This window comes from Acipenser ruthenus, chromosome 4 (assembly GCF_902713425.1).
Source record: "Acipenser ruthenus chromosome 4, fAciRut3.2 maternal haplotype, whole genome shotgun sequence".
Classification (NCBI taxonomy): domain Eukaryota; kingdom Metazoa; phylum Chordata; class Actinopteri; order Acipenseriformes; family Acipenseridae; genus Acipenser; species Acipenser ruthenus.
This window is the reverse complement of record NC_081192.1, coordinates 13,281,085-13,297,835: the sequence shown is the minus strand read 5'-3', so window position 1 is coordinate 13,297,835 and position 16,751 is coordinate 13,281,085. Positions and strand designations below refer to the sequence as shown.

General features: G+C 36.1%; 2 protein-coding genes across 7 annotated transcripts in view; one reads left to right on the top strand and one right to left on the bottom strand.

The window, feature by feature from the left end:
- The window catches only part of LOC117400698 (laminin subunit alpha-1-like), a 66,439-nt gene extending 60,798 nt beyond the window's left edge, over positions 1–5,641 (top strand). Inside the window, exons 58-63 of the mRNA XM_034000978.3 lie at positions 644–833; positions 1,074–1,232; positions 1,651–1,804; positions 2,199–2,329; positions 3,557–3,779; positions 4,160–5,641. Coding sequence (XP_033856869.3) covers positions 644–833; positions 1,074–1,232; positions 1,651–1,804; positions 2,199–2,329; positions 3,557–3,779; positions 4,160–4,320 — 1,018 coding nt within the window. The 3' untranslated portion in view covers positions 4,321–5,641. The remainder of the gene's footprint in view (positions 1–643; positions 834–1,073; positions 1,233–1,650; positions 1,805–2,198; positions 2,330–3,556; positions 3,780–4,159) is intronic.
- Positions 5,642–12,024: 6,383 nt separating this feature from the next.
- The window catches only part of LOC117400624 (rho GTPase-activating protein 28-like), an 89,903-nt gene continuing 85,176 nt past the window's right edge, over positions 12,025–16,751 (bottom strand). For all 6 annotated transcript variants that reach the window (XM_059022028.1, XM_059022024.1, XM_059022025.1 and 3 more), the window contains 5 exons: positions 16,047–16,244; positions 15,676–15,813; positions 15,012–15,139; positions 13,839–13,903; positions 12,025–12,377 (listed from right to left, as the gene is read on the bottom strand). In XM_059022028.1, the coding sequence (XP_058878011.1) occupies positions 12,286–12,377; positions 13,839–13,903; positions 15,012–15,139; positions 15,676–15,813; positions 16,047–16,244 (621 nt within the window). In that variant the 3' untranslated portion in view covers positions 12,025–12,285. The remainder of the gene's footprint in view (positions 12,378–13,838; positions 13,904–15,011; positions 15,140–15,675; positions 15,814–16,046; positions 16,245–16,751) is intronic.

Below are 16,751 nucleotides of genomic sequence, written 5' to 3'. Positions count from 1 at the left end.
TTTGCTGTATTCTGTATTCTAGCAATACATTTTTCAGCATCGTCCCTATGTTTTCAAGTGTATGACGCATGATGTGTTAATAATTATTTCAAGAGAGTTCTCAATATGTTTAAACATATAACGCTGCAGTAAGGACACCACAGGTCACAGCAAATATAATATAATGCATTTCTTATAAACACTCCAGGGCATTCCGCAACATGAAGCCAAAGCCTGGTGCTTATTTGTAAAAAGCCTTTACTGGCATTGAGGTTGGCTGAAAGTCAACTCTGGATTATGGTGTAATGTTCTGGAAATGCTTTGTATTTAAGGTTTTGAACATTTGTGAAAGGTGACGTGGAAAGCTTTGACGGGTAACATCCTCTACTGCACAAGAAAGCTGAATGCCAGCCTGGTTTGATCAAGGATGTTTACTCAATGTTGAAGTGCAAATTAAGTTTACATATAAAGAAGTTTGCATACCATAGGCTTTTGTGTGACAGTAGATAGATGTTGCTAAACATCTTGCTGTGCATTTGTCAAAGGTTCAACAAGGGCTTCTAATCTGTGTGCACCAAAGGAGTTTAGAATGTGTGTCCCTGCAACTAAAAATTGAATGTATCTATTTTACTCCCCTCCCTCCCCCCCACTGCTTTTTTTTAAGGTTTTCCATCCAGTTATCCTTCCGAACCTTTGCATCAAGTGGCCTGGTTTACTTCATGGCGCACCAAAACCAGGTTGATTATGCAGCTCTGCAGCTGATGGAGGGGTGCTTGTATTTTATCTATGACCTCGGCAAGGGTTCAGCGAGAGTGACGCTCCCACATGTAGTTAATGACGGCCAGTGGCACACAGTAAGTATGTGAAGCGCAAACTTTCAAGTCAGCTGAGCAGCTTCTTTCCAACAATAAACTTCTGATGTAGTAATCTTGTTGGCGATAGAGAAAATAACAAGAGGAGTGTGGTTTAAGTAGGGCCCAACTGTTTTGTAGTTATTCTTGTTTAAAGATGGTTATTACTCCCTGTTTTTTAAACACAATTTCACTAATGATCTTCCTCCCCAGCTCACTAACCTAATCTCCTGTTATTCCCAGGTGAAAACAGACTTTGCTAAGAAGAAAGCTACAATCACTGTTGATGGGAAGGAGTCATCTCCTGTCGGGGCCGTGGGAGATGGGAACACCTTGGATGTAGAGGGAAAACTTTACCTGGGAGGTCTCCCTCTGGACTTCACTGCCAAGAAGATTGGAAATGTAGGTTTTTTACTACACTGTATAGAGTGCAAGGAATCATGTGACGTTCTTTAACCACAGTAGCAACTTTTTCCAGCAAAAATAAGGTGACTTTTAAATTGGGAACTAGCAGGAATAGTTGTAAGGGCCAGCATTGATTTAGCAGAAGATAAAACGAAATACGATATGTAATATTATGACATGGGTACAACATATGTCATATATAAAATATAGTTTGTGGTAAAACTAATAGAAAGTAAAATCAAGGAAACAAAAAACAAAACGAGTTTGTTTCATTTTGCATTGGTGGAAATTGCACTTAGAGACCTTAATAAATCTGGCCCATGATACTGGTCATGGAACTAATCATTTTCCATTCAAGTCTTTTCTTGGCACCTACAGAGGTGTAATTCTGTCTTTCTGTCATTAACACGCTCAGGTGACGCACAGTGTTCCTGCCTGCATCAGCAATGTAATGTTGAATAACAAGCCACTGGACCGAGACAATCCCATCTCTGTATATGCAGTAAACAGGTGTTATGAGACGGCTCAAGAGGGCACACACTTTGATGGAACTGGATTTGCAGCTTTAGGTAAATATTAGCATTTCAGTTTCTTTCTCCAGTGTGGTTCAGTGTATTAATACTAGAGCTGGCACTGATTGATTTATAATATTTTGGCAAAGTTTTGTAAGGCTTTATTTTACAATATAGTTCATCCTACTGTAATAAACCATCATTTACTTTTACATTAACATCAAAACTAAACATTCCAATACAGGTCAAGTATCTGCCTTTGAATGCAACCATGTAATAAGGTCAATGGTGTCTGCCACCATTTTGAAAAAAAAAAGTGTAACAAATTTTCACTTTGCTTTGAGAAAGGTCACTTAAACTAAATGATAAGCTACCTACAGTGAGGGGCTTTATTCACTCACTATACAAAATATCAAGAAACAAAAAACATTTTTTGTATTTTTTTCTGCAGCAAAAGGCTACAAAGTCAGGTCAGACTTGATTATCTCATTTGAGTTCCGCACGCCACTGCAGAATGGAGTACTGCTAGGAATAAGCAGTGCCAAGGTGGATGCAGTAGGACTGGAACTCGTCAGTGGCAAGGTCAGTATTGGACATGTTGGGTTGAATACTGAAAACGTACACACGTAATCACTGCGTACAGAAGCTTAGTAGCTTAATGCTTTATTAATGACACAAATGTTTGTGTTTTTAAGCTGTGCAACATATTTACTTGCATTACATATGCATAACAAGTTTTAAATGAGGACAAACAACCACAGATTTCTAGCAACCCAAGAATGTACTGCTATACAAAAAAATGTGAACTGCACTAGAAGTTAAGACCATGAAACAGCTGCCAGTATTGTTGAGAAGATTTATCATTTTGAGAATTATAATGTTATATCCAGGGCAGGGCAGCATGATGGGGAAAGCTGTATTTTCAAAGATTTCATGATTTCCGTGAAATGTTCCCATTGCTGTGTCGTATCCATTTCTGAAAGAACAGTGTAAATATACATATTTCACTGAAAAATAAATACAGCAAACGTTTGCCTTATTGACACACTGCCTGTTACATTTAGGAACCTGGCAGCCTGTTGAGTTTTCTTCCGCCTGGTAAATTATTGAACAAATCGTATAGAGCCACACAATTTCATTAAAATGTCTTAAACGAAAAAGACACCAACTGCATCAAAGATAAAGACAAATATTTCTGCTAAAGATCGCTCTGTCCAGTACAAGAAGGGAGCATTTCACATATCTGTTGTTGTTTTTACTTTTATATTTGTTTTTAATTTGTTTGATTCACTGATGGTGAAAATAGAATATCTTTAAAAGGTGAACATGAAAAACAAAATACTTTACAATTTAGCATTTTTTCAGGTAAGCATTTAAATATTTAGGAACATTTGTTGTATAATAACCCTAGAGAAACCATTTTAATGTGACAATACTATTTTTTTCAGCTTTAATTAAATATGTTTAATTGTGAAATATCTTGACATGCCTATTTTTATACTGTAAAATATGCCATTTTTTTACAATGAAAAAGTACAGTCCTAATGGTGGCCTTTGAAACTGTTACCCTCTGTTGGCTATTTAACCCTTTGGGACTAGAGATGTTCTGAGAGCACTGTAAAGGAGGCAGCCAAAAGTGTTTTGCTACTGCTTTGAACACTGATGAAGGCATTACTCAAAGCATTTGGCTAATTGGCTTTGTTTCCTAACATTACTGCACACTAAAGGAGTACTCAAACTCCCTCTGCACCCAAAGGCATGACATTAAGGATGATCTAGATATTTATCAAACTATGCTGCCGTTTGCAGGTTTTATTTCATGTGAACAATGGGGCAGGAAGAATAACCACTACCTACAGTCCAAGTGACTCCAGCAGCCTGTGTGACGGGAAGTGGCACAAACTCCAGGCTAACAAAAGCAAGCATTGGTTCAGTCTAACCATCGATGGACAAACAGTTCGGGCAAACAACCCCTATCCCCAGTCTACATCTGCTGAGACCAACAATCCAATCTATGTGGGAGGTTTTCCTGGTATGTATGAGTTTCCATCTGTGACTAGGTTAAAGTTTAAACATTATGGACACAAATATGCTGGTTTTGCATGCATGCAGATGATAGCTTTGACATTTCAGTATGCATTGTTTTTTCTTTGAAATGGGTATGGCTCACAACACTGGGGCCCTTTGTTTATTATTCCAGCGACATGGCTTGGTGTCATTCAGGAAATTCAAAAGGCTTTGTGTTTTTTATGTAGCAAAGTAACTACACTCACAGAAGAATCTCTATATTTTGTTTTGACCAAGATGCTTTTCTAAATTGATTTTATCCACCTATTTCAAATAAATGAATAAATGAATATCTTACTGTAACTAATATGCCTGTTTTTTTTATTTTTTATTTACCCATTATAGGTGATGTGAAGCAGAACTGCCTAACTATCAAGACTCCATTCCAGGGCTGCATGAGGAACCTCAGGCTTGTCAACGGACAGCACAGCGAGGCCTACTACTTCAGCAGAGCTTTTGAACTGCGTGGGGTTTTCCCCAACTCTTGCCCAGGTGCTGAGCACTAACAGTACTGGAGGGAGTTACAAACCCAGAGCCATGACAGGCTCGACTCAGGACTAGCCTTGTTTTTAACAAACAAACTTAAACTTTTTATGTTTTTTACTAAAGTATTTTAAACAAAAACCTCTACTTAAACTACCTAATAGTATAAAAGTATACATTTTGATACAGCAGTATTTTTAAAATCAAATGTGATTATTTGTTAATTCATAGATGGAATATTTTTAATGCAGTACAATAAATGACAAACAATTGTTTATTAGTTGTGTTTTCTTTAAAAGTGGCATTACTGATCACAAACATGCATCTTCGGCATATTTTGCAATTTGTTGTATTAAATTTAAAGATGCACTATTACCAATTTTAATACCACGTGTAAGATATTGTAAGATTCCTGAAAAATCACTAAATCTCAAGCAGGTCCAAGTCCTCATGTCTTTGTACTATCTCAGAACTATGCATTACTGTGAAATTCAGTGCTCAGTAATCTATGGAAACAAAGGTCCCATTGATAAATTACCCATGGATGTTGTTATGCTGGTTTTGGACTATTCACACATAAGTAATTGCTGGGGTTAGTAAGGATTTACAATTTTGTATAATGTTAGTTCTACCAATACAACTAACTGTCGAGTGCAACCACTGAAAAGGCATAAATTAGGACCAGTCAGCTTGAGTACATTTAAAATTAAAACTTCAAGGTAATGTTGCATTTTACCCCCTGAAAATACATTTTACCTTCTCATTGAAAATCAGGAAAATGCTGCCACAAGAAAAAAGACATTGCGTGATATACATTTACTAAAACTTTTAGTTAACGCTTAACTGGAAGAAAATGGAGAAAACAGGAAAATTAATCAAATACCAGTACAGCAACTCAACAACATTACGGTATACTGGGGAGCAGAGACAGGTGTTTAACGCGACACAAATATGAAAGTTCAATTTACTATGGTAACCAAACGGACAAAAACAAAACAAAGTTTAGCGGCAAAACAAAAGCATTACAAAAAACAAGGGAAGGGAAATGGTGTGTTCAAGCTATTGTAAACGGCTTCAACTAATTATCACAAAGTGTGCAAAAACTGGAATTGTATCTCAGGCTTCTGGTGACATGGTCCTCCACCTTCGGGCTCGTCATTTATCTTGCCACGAGAGTTTATTCCTTATATTATTATTCTTGTTATTGATGTTTTATTTTTTCAATTGCCTGTTTTGTCACATGTAACAAAAAAAGGGTATGTTTATATGTCATGCTTAGGGGATGAGTAATGATTAGTTGTAGTGATTGTAATAGTAAAATGATTAGAAATTGAACCAGTATAACTGATTTGTCAGCTAGTTTTTCCCCCTAGTTTAAGTCTGTAGTTCAGATGGGTTTATTTGTAGCTTTTATTGTTGTAGACTATTTGGCTGTCACTGTAGTTGCTGTTCTGTCTTGATGGCAGCGCGCTGTGTTTATTCATTTAGAAAAAGGGAAACTCAGGAAATAACAGAAATGCAGCACTCTGATTGGATGCAACATCGACAATGGATAACTGCAAAGCATATGGCATGGTTTATTTAGACTTCCAGAAAGCTTTTGACAAAGTCCCACATAAAAGATTAATTCTCAAACTGAACGCAGTAGGGATTCAAGGAAATGCATGCACATGGATTAGGGAGTGGTTAACATGTAGAAAACAGAAAGTACTGATTAGAGGAGAAACCTCAAAATGGAGCAAGGTAACCAGTGGTGTACCACAGTGTTCAGTATTAGGTCCTCTGCTATTCCTAATCTACATTAATGATTTAGATTCTGGTATAGTAAGCAAACTTTTTAAATTTGCAGACGACACAAAAATAGGAGGAGTGGCAAACACTGATGCAGCAGCAACGGTCAAAAATGATCTAGACAGCATTCAGAACTGGGCAGACACATGGCAAATGACATTTAATAGAGAAAAGTGTAAGGTACTGCACGCAGGCAATAAAAATGTGTATTATAAATACCATATGGGAGATACTGAAATTGAAGAAGGAATCTGAAAAAGACCTAGGAGTTTATGTTGACTCAGAAATATCTTCATCTAGACAATGTGGGGAAGCTATAAAAAAAGGCCAACAATATGCTCGTTTATATAGTGAAAAGTGTTGAATTTAAATCAAGGGAAGTAATGTTAAAACTTTAAAATGCATTAGTAAGACCTCATCTAGAATACTGTGTTCAGTTCTGGTTACCTTGCTACAAAAAGGATATTGCTGCTCTAGAAAGAGTGCAAAGAAGAGCGACCAGAAGTCTTGAACAAAGAAGACTAAGCGACGATCTGATTCAAGCATTCAAAATTCTAAAAGGTATTGACAATGTCGACCCAAGGGACTTTTTTGAAACAAGGACCAGGGGTCACAAGTGGAGATTAGATAAAGGGGCATTCAGAACAGAAAATAGGATGCACTTTTTTACACAGAGAATTGTGGGAATCTGGAACCAACTCCCCAGTAATGTTGTTGAAGCTGACCCCCTGGGATCCTTCAAGAAGCTGCTTGATGAGATTCTGGGATCAATAACCTACTAACAACCAAACGAGCAAGATGGGCTGAATGGCCTCCTCTCGTTTGTAAACTTTCTTATGTTCTTATGAAACACAACATGTTGATGCAGAGTCGTTATCTGCATGAAATGGGATGTTGGTGTAGTTCAGTTCTGGGTGCCATGTGAAAGATTTCTGGGAGCGCGCCTGTTTAACATACTACAGCAGTTTTACTGAAGCGGCTACATTATTCATTCCAAACAAATTACAGTATTTAAGAATATAATCTATAAAGACACGGTACACATTACGGTTTAAGGAAACTTTTTTTTTAATCTCGCGACAGCTGCAGCAGCACGCATTGTATCCTGTACATACCACCTAACATTCACTTTATGAAACACACAATATGGAAATACCTGCCTAAAACATCATCATCATAATAATAATAATAATAATAATAATAATAATAATAATAATAATAATAATAAAGGAAATTAATTTACTTAACATAACATGATGCAGACCCACATTTAACATAATTTTACAGTTTAGATTTTTTTTTAAATATATTTTTATACATCATATTCAAGTTTCTTTTTTTTTTTTTTTTTTACTTTACTGACTGTTTGGTCATACTTGGTAAACTTTTTAAAAATATATTGCCATTGTCATTGACAAAGACAAAATAACACGCAAAAGGGGGGATTAAAAACAAAACTGGATTAATGAACTGCTTAATAATTAATTTAATACATTATTTTCTTTAAAAGAATAAGCAGGATGGAAAATACAAGCTAAGCACTGGTAGGGGAAGCGAGTTAAAGGTTCAATGAAATGAAGCCCTCCCTCCCTTGTTCAGGACTGATTACTGCAGTCGCTGTACAGTGATCACATACTAACTAAGTTACAGCATGTTTCATTGGTAATACTGGACTGCTATAAGATGAGCAATCACTCAGATTGATTCATACAGTACATGTATTAAAGATAAGTTTGACTGATTGGGGCTGATATTATTACAGAACCAAAAGACGAGCAACAACTGCCGCTATAAATTCTGAAGAAAGCCTCCAATTACTACTAATTTCCAAAACTGAGAAGAAAGCGCAATACTCACAATGTAAAGGACACTATTTTATTGTTACATAAAAAAAGAGTACCCTTACAAAAAAGGGTAGTAATGCAGTATATTGTAGTAGTACTGTAGTAGTGTACTTATACCAGTTGAGACAGTAATAGAGGAGATTTGGACAAAGTGACAATGTAACATACAGCACTGATGAAATGAATGATACAACTTGAGACTTCTGGAGACTTTCCACAATGTTGTAGAATGGATGCCCTTGAGCTGGTTAAGACTTAAAGTGATTTCTACAAGAATTTACTGTTCATGCCATTCATAAAAATGGTTTGCTGCAGATTTCTTAAATACAATGCCACACTGGACTGTTGGGTATCTTTTACACACACACACACTACAAATATGGATTAAAACAAGTGCATATTAATACAAAACACAGTTTATTTTTTAATACTGTATTTTTTTTAAAACGTTAAGTACAATATACATTTTTACAAATACATTGTGTGTAGTGTTTATTGGACTGCAATGCAAAATATTTTTTCATTGTGTACAAATTCTACTTTTTTTATTTTATTTTTTTTACCTAAACCCAGTAGCAAGACTGACAAGTATGCTTTATACAGTCACACTACAGGTCTTTTATCACTAGTATGATAACATATTAGCTTGTCTGAATTTGGATTTCCTTCAACAGTTTTGGTTACAATGCATTTGACTCAGGCATCTGAGAAAAAAAAAAAAATTATTGAAACAAAAATTATTTTTGTTATATTCACTAAAATGAGTCAGAAAAATAAATGAGCACCACAGACTGAAATGCATTATTATATACAAATGTAAATACAGCCAACTAGTTTATAACAGAACTACAGCAGTGAGAGTTCTATAGACATACTGTAATTGGGTAACGGGGCAATACAAACAGCATTTCAATTGGGCCATTCCCAGGCAATAAAAAATGTATTCTCATTAAATATTAAGCATTATTGATGTTTTTATTTTTGAATGTTCCATTTGCCAAGGTGGTGCCCCAACCACCTCCTGAAAAAAAACAGTCCTCTTGCAATGAATTGTAAAAACATTATGACCTGTCAGGAGACCAGATCATTAGAGGTGTCTTAAATGTGAAATGAGCCTCTGTGATATTAGAATGATGTACATTAGAATAAATGTTTCCGGTCATATTAAGTGCAATGCAAAACGCAAGCATCACAGAATTTGGCACAGTAAGTGCAATAATTCAGATTTCAATCAGTTGCAAAGTATTCTGGGTAAGGCTCTTGATGATGAGATCTGATTAGAGTGGCCTCCGTTTACCTAAGGCAGACCTAAACTTCTGACTGGGTGATTCACAGTGGCATGTCCTAAATTCACAGCAGTTTCCTCAAAAAGTATTATATCTGTTATAGACAAATCACAAATATGCTGAAGGACAACAGTGTTAAAGGAATAGAATATTTTCTCTCTACTTGTGTAGGGAGATCACCAGAGTCAGATATTTAGCCATAATCTGTAAAATAGGAAGCGCCTCAAAAGTAAGCATACATTGGCTCAAAGTAGGTGCCTGGGTTGAAATAAATGTATTTGCCAACATCAGTGCTGCAGTTTCTGGTCTGAAGCTCAGAGGTCCCATTGCTAATGAATATTATTATTATTTGTTTATTTAGCAGACGCCTTTATCCAAGGCATCTTACAGAGACTAGGGTGTGTGAACTACGCATCAGCTGCAGAGTCACTTACAACTACGTCTCACCCGAAAGACTGAGCACAAGGAGGTTAAGTGACTTGCTCAGGGTCACACAATGAGTCAGTGGCTGAGGTGGGATTTAAACCGGGGACCTCCTGGTTACAAGCCCATTTCTTTAACCACTGGACCACACAGCCTCCTCTGTGGTCCACTGAGCCCCGATATTAAATGACCAGTTTCAAACTGTTTGCATCACTCCGTTTAGTGACTGACTAGCTTAGCGCTTTCAATGACATGCAGTGGTTTCCAATCCCAACCCTGGTCCTCTAAAAACTCAAGAGCTCATTTATGTCCACTGTTAAAATAAAAAAAAAGTTAGTTGTTCCTGAGGACTACTGTAATGTAGTGTTCAGTGTATGCACCTTTTGACCTTAAAGGTCCTGGATGTAACCTGGATCAGGTCTTTGGTGATAAGATGAATACCTGTCAAAATAATCGCTGCGGTTAGATAAATCATGCAGCCTCACAGATCCTGTTGTAGAGGGCTTGAGACTTACAAGTACTCCTTCAAGTTCTTGCTAAAGCTGAGGCTACACTGAATGTTATCACCCTAAAATAACAACAAGGCTTCCTGTGACAGTAATTGGTGATCTTGCAATACAGACCAAGTATAAATAAAGGGTTCCAGCACTGACACAAATAGTTTAGAACAGTATATATGATATAAAAACCTGAAATATTAGCACACAGTGTTATCAGGAGCAGCTGAGAAACCCAAGCTGGCCTGAACTAGGTTTTTCTTTTAAGGTCCATTGTGCTACAGGTCCATTCAAGTCAAATGACCTGCATTTCACTCTGAGCAATGGTATTGCATGTTGTTTGACAGCAACAGAAGAAATGCAAACCTATAGTACAGTAATACATTATAATTCAATGTTTTCACAGATAGTTGGAGCTACCTGTTAAAGGCCTATATCTATTTTATGACAGACAGGACAGTAAAACATGTGTATGTCTGCATGTGTGTATTTAAAAATTGTACAATGGTGTACAATTCTTTTTTTTCTTTAGTGTTAAATATCTTAGTTTAATGATCTTAAAGAGTAAGTAGCGGGAGTCTAAAAAATATAGCGGTATACATCCCCACGTGTTGCTACAACTGTTTAAATAACATACCTGCCATTTTTCTTTTCATTGTTAACATCCTGACAACTTTTTACACTTAGAAACTCTGTTTCAAATCTCTTTTCAAAATGGCCGCTCTAGTGCACTGATAGTGTGAGGATTATTGCCCACATTGTCAAACAGGTAACACAGCAATAACAATCCATGTGGTACAGAACAGAAATGCCAGAGCAGTTATGTATTCTTTTGTGGGGTTTTTTAATCGCTCTCCCTGCAGTGATTAGACAGATCTTAAACCGCAGTGCGCAGCAGAAAAGAATATGCACTAGAAACTGTCCTCAGGGCATCAGATGATTCTAGGGCATTTGCCAAGCAGTCCCACCTTTCACTTCCAGAGCTCGGCACCTCTCCGACATCAACCCACCCTGACCCTAACCCAACCCCTACCCTAACCTTAAGCAACCCCAGCCCTAAAACCTAACCCTAACCTGATACCTAACCCTAAACCTAACTCTTAAGACTCATGTGATGCCCTGAAGACAGTTTCTAGTGGAAATTCCTTTGTGCTGCCCCCAGTGCACTACAGCGGCCATTTTAAAAAGAGCTTTGAAACAGAGTTTAAAGTTATAAGTGTAAAAAGTTGTCAGGATGTTTCCAATGAAAATAATAATTACAGGTATGTTATTTAAACAGTTGTAGCAACACGTGAGGATATATTTTTCAGAACCCCGCTACTAACTCTTTAAGAGCATGAAACTAAAAAGACATTTCTTCCCAACACTAAAGAAAAAAATACTTTTTAAACATACACTTACTCTTTAAGCTAATATGTTATTTACAATGAAGTTGCTTGTGAAGAATGTCTCCATAACAAAATACAAAAACATGAGATAAATTAGTGGTATAAATATTGTATGTACATCTTTTTACATCCATGTTTATTTTGCATTGTCAGTGAAAAGGCTTTTAGGTATGTTTTCATACAGGTGTCCCCTGTAATTATGAAGTAAAAACAGTGCAGGTAATGGCTATATGGCAAGCTGATTTGGCACTGACTGGATTTGATTACTTTAAAAAAAAATCTTTTGGCTATATTTTGAAAACTACTCCCAGTAGAATATGCAATAATGTCATGCAAGTAGCAATTCAAATTTGTATACACTCCACATTTTTGAAAGTGGTTGTACCCATATTAATGTTTCAGTTTGCCTTCTGGCTGAGGCTCAAGCATAGTCATATATATATATATATATATATATATATATATATATATATATATATATATATATATATATATATAGATAGATAGATAGATAGATAGATAGATAGATAGATAGACACACACACACACACACACACAAATGGTCAAGTGTCTGCAGAAGATATTGACCACCTGTCTGTGGCAAAAATATCCTTTAGAGACAGGTGGTTCATAGTGGTGCATCCAAACCAGTTGCTTTCATCTCCTCAAATCCACCAGCATGAAATCCAGACATTCCTGTAGGGGGCAGTAACCAGTGCTTCCTTGATGAGAGGGGAGTGTCTGCTTTTCCATAAAGCTTCATGTTGTTCTGGGCTTTAAAATCCATTCACATTGAGGATTCACATGGTATAAATCTAGGAGATACGTTTCTGGATCCAGGCATCGCTCACCTGCAATTACATGACATCGATAAGGTTCTCAGTGCTAACTGATTGACTTTGTTAAACCTGCCTGTATTCAGTGGAGATTACTGATGGCATTGATTAAATCCAGTTTTGCGTACAATCAGTTTGGAGTTTTATAAAGGTGTCAGAGCACTGATGAAGTCATTAGCTAGTCCCAGTGGAAATCTGCAGTAAAATTACTTCAGATCTGCAAAGAGAAAAAGTTATTGTCTGCAAAGAACTTGTACAATTCTGTGACAATGACTTTTCAATCAAAAATAGTGTTAATGGAGTATTAATAAATTTAAAAAAGCAAGTCACAGTTTGTTAAGTAAGCAATAACCCACCACAGGGCACTTTGAAAACTTAAAATATAACTGCTTATTTACATGTTTTATACCCTATGGTAAGCAACGCGCTGCCTACGTCTTCTCAACACTCGTTTAACTTCTCTAGAATCTCCCAGACAGTCAGTGAGGCAGTCACATGTGACATCAGTTATATCAGTCAACCTGAATAAAACTGCTCACTGCATTACAACTGATGTCTGCAATTACCGTAATATATTAACTTTTTTTATACCATAAACTTGAAAATATTAACCTTTTCTTTTTGTCATATGCTTTGTTGTTAAGATCCAATGCAACCGATCTCCACCGCAAATTTAGATTTTGGTACTTAAACCCAGGTTTTTACAGGAACTATTACCGTGGCCAAAGATATAGAGATTTGGAGATTTTAAAGAAAATTGATTCCACCCTAGCTGTGCATAGTACAATTCTTAATGCATGGTCATGTGATCTTAGTCAGCCAGTCACAGCATTTAATTATCCATGCCATTTTGTACTTATTTCAGGATGTAAGGCATACAAAATATTGCTTCACACTAACACTGAATCCTGCCACACTTCCACTAGCAGTTGCAGGTACCACTGAACAAAAATTCACTATTGTATTCACTATAAAATTCAAAATTTCTTTGGTTTTCATTGAAAATCCTGCAAGAAGAGGCTGATTCCGTATGCTTTTCTGTGATCGAAGAATTGCATTTTTTTTGAGGGACTAATTAGCGGAAATGTTTCTCTACTTTGTACTCTTTTGTAAGTTAAGACAAGGATTACATCTGCATTTCAAATCCTGCTAAGGTATAGGAAGTTATCCTTGAAAACTGGAAACAAAAAAAAACATGGCATAAAGAGGTTTGTGAAATTGTATTGACTAAAACAATAGTAATATTTTCCAAAACAACATTTTTTTTTTACTTAAATAATGTACAGTTTTGCAAAGTTGAGTCACATGTTTTCAGAAAATTAACAGACAGTACAATTTATAAAGCTATTTCAATTATGTTTTTATAAAGTAGATAGTCAAAGAAAAGTTATCAAGTATTCAAATTCAAATACCGAACACAGCCCGACAGCAAGTGGTTAACACAGACATTGAAAATGAATGTGAAATTAGGCTTACCTATATTTCCACCAACTTCATAGAGATACTGTTTCTGTCTTCTAACTGAGCCTCGGGGCCCACTTCTGAAAAGCAACAATAAACACACTGAAGGGTGAAATTCTGCCGGTACTCACCGGTACTCAGTACCAGGACTTATTTTAATGCCGGTACTGAGTACCGGGATTTACTGTATTGGCTTTTCATCCAATGCGCATGCATTCCATCCACCAATCTACTAGAGTTCTGTTAGAAAGCACTCTCATCACAAAAACTAAACCTTAAAATATTCTCAAAATGAACCAATGGCAATGGGTGATCTATTTACCTTTGTTCTTGGCAGCAACATCATGAGAAGTTATTTGGCAGTTTTGGTGCCAATCATTATAAACCAATCGGTCACACTCATCCACCTCTGGATTTATATGATTGGTTCAATAACATTGTCAAAATAATGTGATACCCTCCCCTGATATCGACTACTAATTCTTTAAGAAATGGAAAGTAAAAGCTGTTCATTGAATGAATGAGATCTGAAGTAAGTTTACTACTTAGTCTCCTGGTTAATATTTTTTTATTCTTTTAAACCTTCAAAACAACGAATATGATTGAATTTGTAAAATATAGCCATTTTCTGGGGCATGTGCAATAAAATCCATTTAAAAGTACAATATGTGTATCAGTGCATTCTGGGAACCGCTCTTAGAAAACTAATATATCATTATTTTCTTAATGTACACGATGAAACTAAGTTACTGAGTTTTTTAATGTTATTACTCTCATAAAGATACAAATTAAAGTCATGTTTGTGTCCACGCTAGCTATGTACAGTTTTGTCGTGTTACATTTAGTCCAGTTAGTTAAAGATTCACAAGTCCACTGACGTTTCTGGGAGAGAAAAAATGCCAGTTATAGTAATTAATTATACAACATAAGTCTAGCTGTAACTTTCTTTACAAGTGTGAAATATTGTTTTAAATTACAAGCACCTGTTAAACAACAACAGTAAATCACAATTGATGATCTTAATGTAAACATTTAAAAAATATTTTCGTTTGTATATCTGAAAGTATTCGATTATGGTAAATCTTTATTTCAACTGATAGCATTAAGACAAGGCTCAACCACAACCACCTAGTTGTACTGTGATTTTGAAAACAAAAAATCCATAAATCAATACTCCCTTGCACCCACCTGTTTTCACAGTCAAATCGAGCCATAACGTCCCTGGCTTTTGTCTCGTTATCAAGCTGGATTGCCATGGAAACCTTGGCATGTAGGGGAGCGTGAACCCGTATCACTCCTTCAGGTATGTCACAAAGCTGTTGGCACAATGAAGATAACTATAATTTCCTTGTCCAACCAATACATCTGATTCACAGAGGAAGATTTAGAGCATGCAAATTATCTGAAGCTTTACCTGTTCTATAATCCTACCTGGGAAAGAGCCAACAATAATCATATCAAATAATGGTTAACACTTGTTAGCCTGGGGCTAATCGAGAAATGCATTTCCTGATCATGATGTATTCATTTTGACAATAAAAAAAACACTGTAAGAACAAAAGCAGCAGAAACCTGAGATTACTTTTGATTAGGTTCTTGTAGAATGATATAATCACTGGATAGTGGTTAGCGACATCATGTTACACAAAATGCACATGCTACTGACACGCTTTCAAGAAGAATGCTATATGTACAGTTAAATATAATTTGTAAATCACTCCTCATATGTAGGTAGTCAACTGTAACAAATAATACCAATGAATCCAGCAGCTGTCTGTAGACAGTTTTCTTCTGTGAGTTTAAATTCTTCAATTGTTCGCATGTGAAGCATGGAAATGATAAGACAGCATACCTCGCTCCTCTCAGTTTTTTCCCTTTCTGCATTCCACCTTCTCAACAGTTTTTTTTTACTTTTGTCAGACGCTTGGTGTTTCTTGTTCATAGCAGCTTCGTTCATTTTTCTAACCTGGGAGATGATAAAGCATGGAACCTGGAGAAAAATCCACAAGAAACTTGAGGGAGAGCTCAGGGAATAGAACGATTTCCACATAGAACACCCCAAATCCACACAATATAAGTTCACTACAAACTAGTTGAAAATGAACTAAAATTATTAACTTGATTGTTAGAAGTTGCAGTTATTTAAAGACTGTCTAATTCAATACACAAGAATCACATTTCACAATAAATGTGCAGGTGCAATAAGTGTTTTTCAGAACTCACTGTCCAGAGAATGTCCTGGTACTTCACGAGCAATCGCACAACATGTGCTGCTCCGGCTGCACCCTGCATTTCCTGTGGGTTAGCAGTTTTGCCTTTGTACATGAAGAGGTTGGGGGCAACGATCATGGACACATTCCATAAGCTCATTCTGTTCTTCTCCTCATTAGCCACCACTTTACTGAGGAACTCTAACAAAGCCTGAAAAGGAGAAGAAACTAAACTTTAGTATTTATCAGCTCAATCTTCCACTGAATTGCAAAACAAAATTCTTGCAGGAGTTCCTTATATTTCTTATCAGAACTTATCAGAATATATATATATATATATATATATATATATATATATATATATATATATATATATATATATAGTGTTTTACATTATTTATTTTTATTTATTATTAGTTTTACTTGTTTAGTTATAGTTTATATAGTTTTTACCAACATACGTGGTCTTTCTATAATGAGCAACAGGAGTGAAGTTGGTTCGGAAGATTTCGATACCAGCGACAGTGATGCTGACTTATCACTCAGTGATTATGATGAAGAGGATGTGGAGCCAAGAACAATACAAACTTTACGAACAGAGGAGCATGCCGCTACTTTACAGGTAAGTCAGCTGCAAACGGGAAGCTGTTTGGTTTGAAATGGCAGTGCTGTGACGAAATACTATCAAAACACAGCACTGTGTTGAATTTAGTGTTGA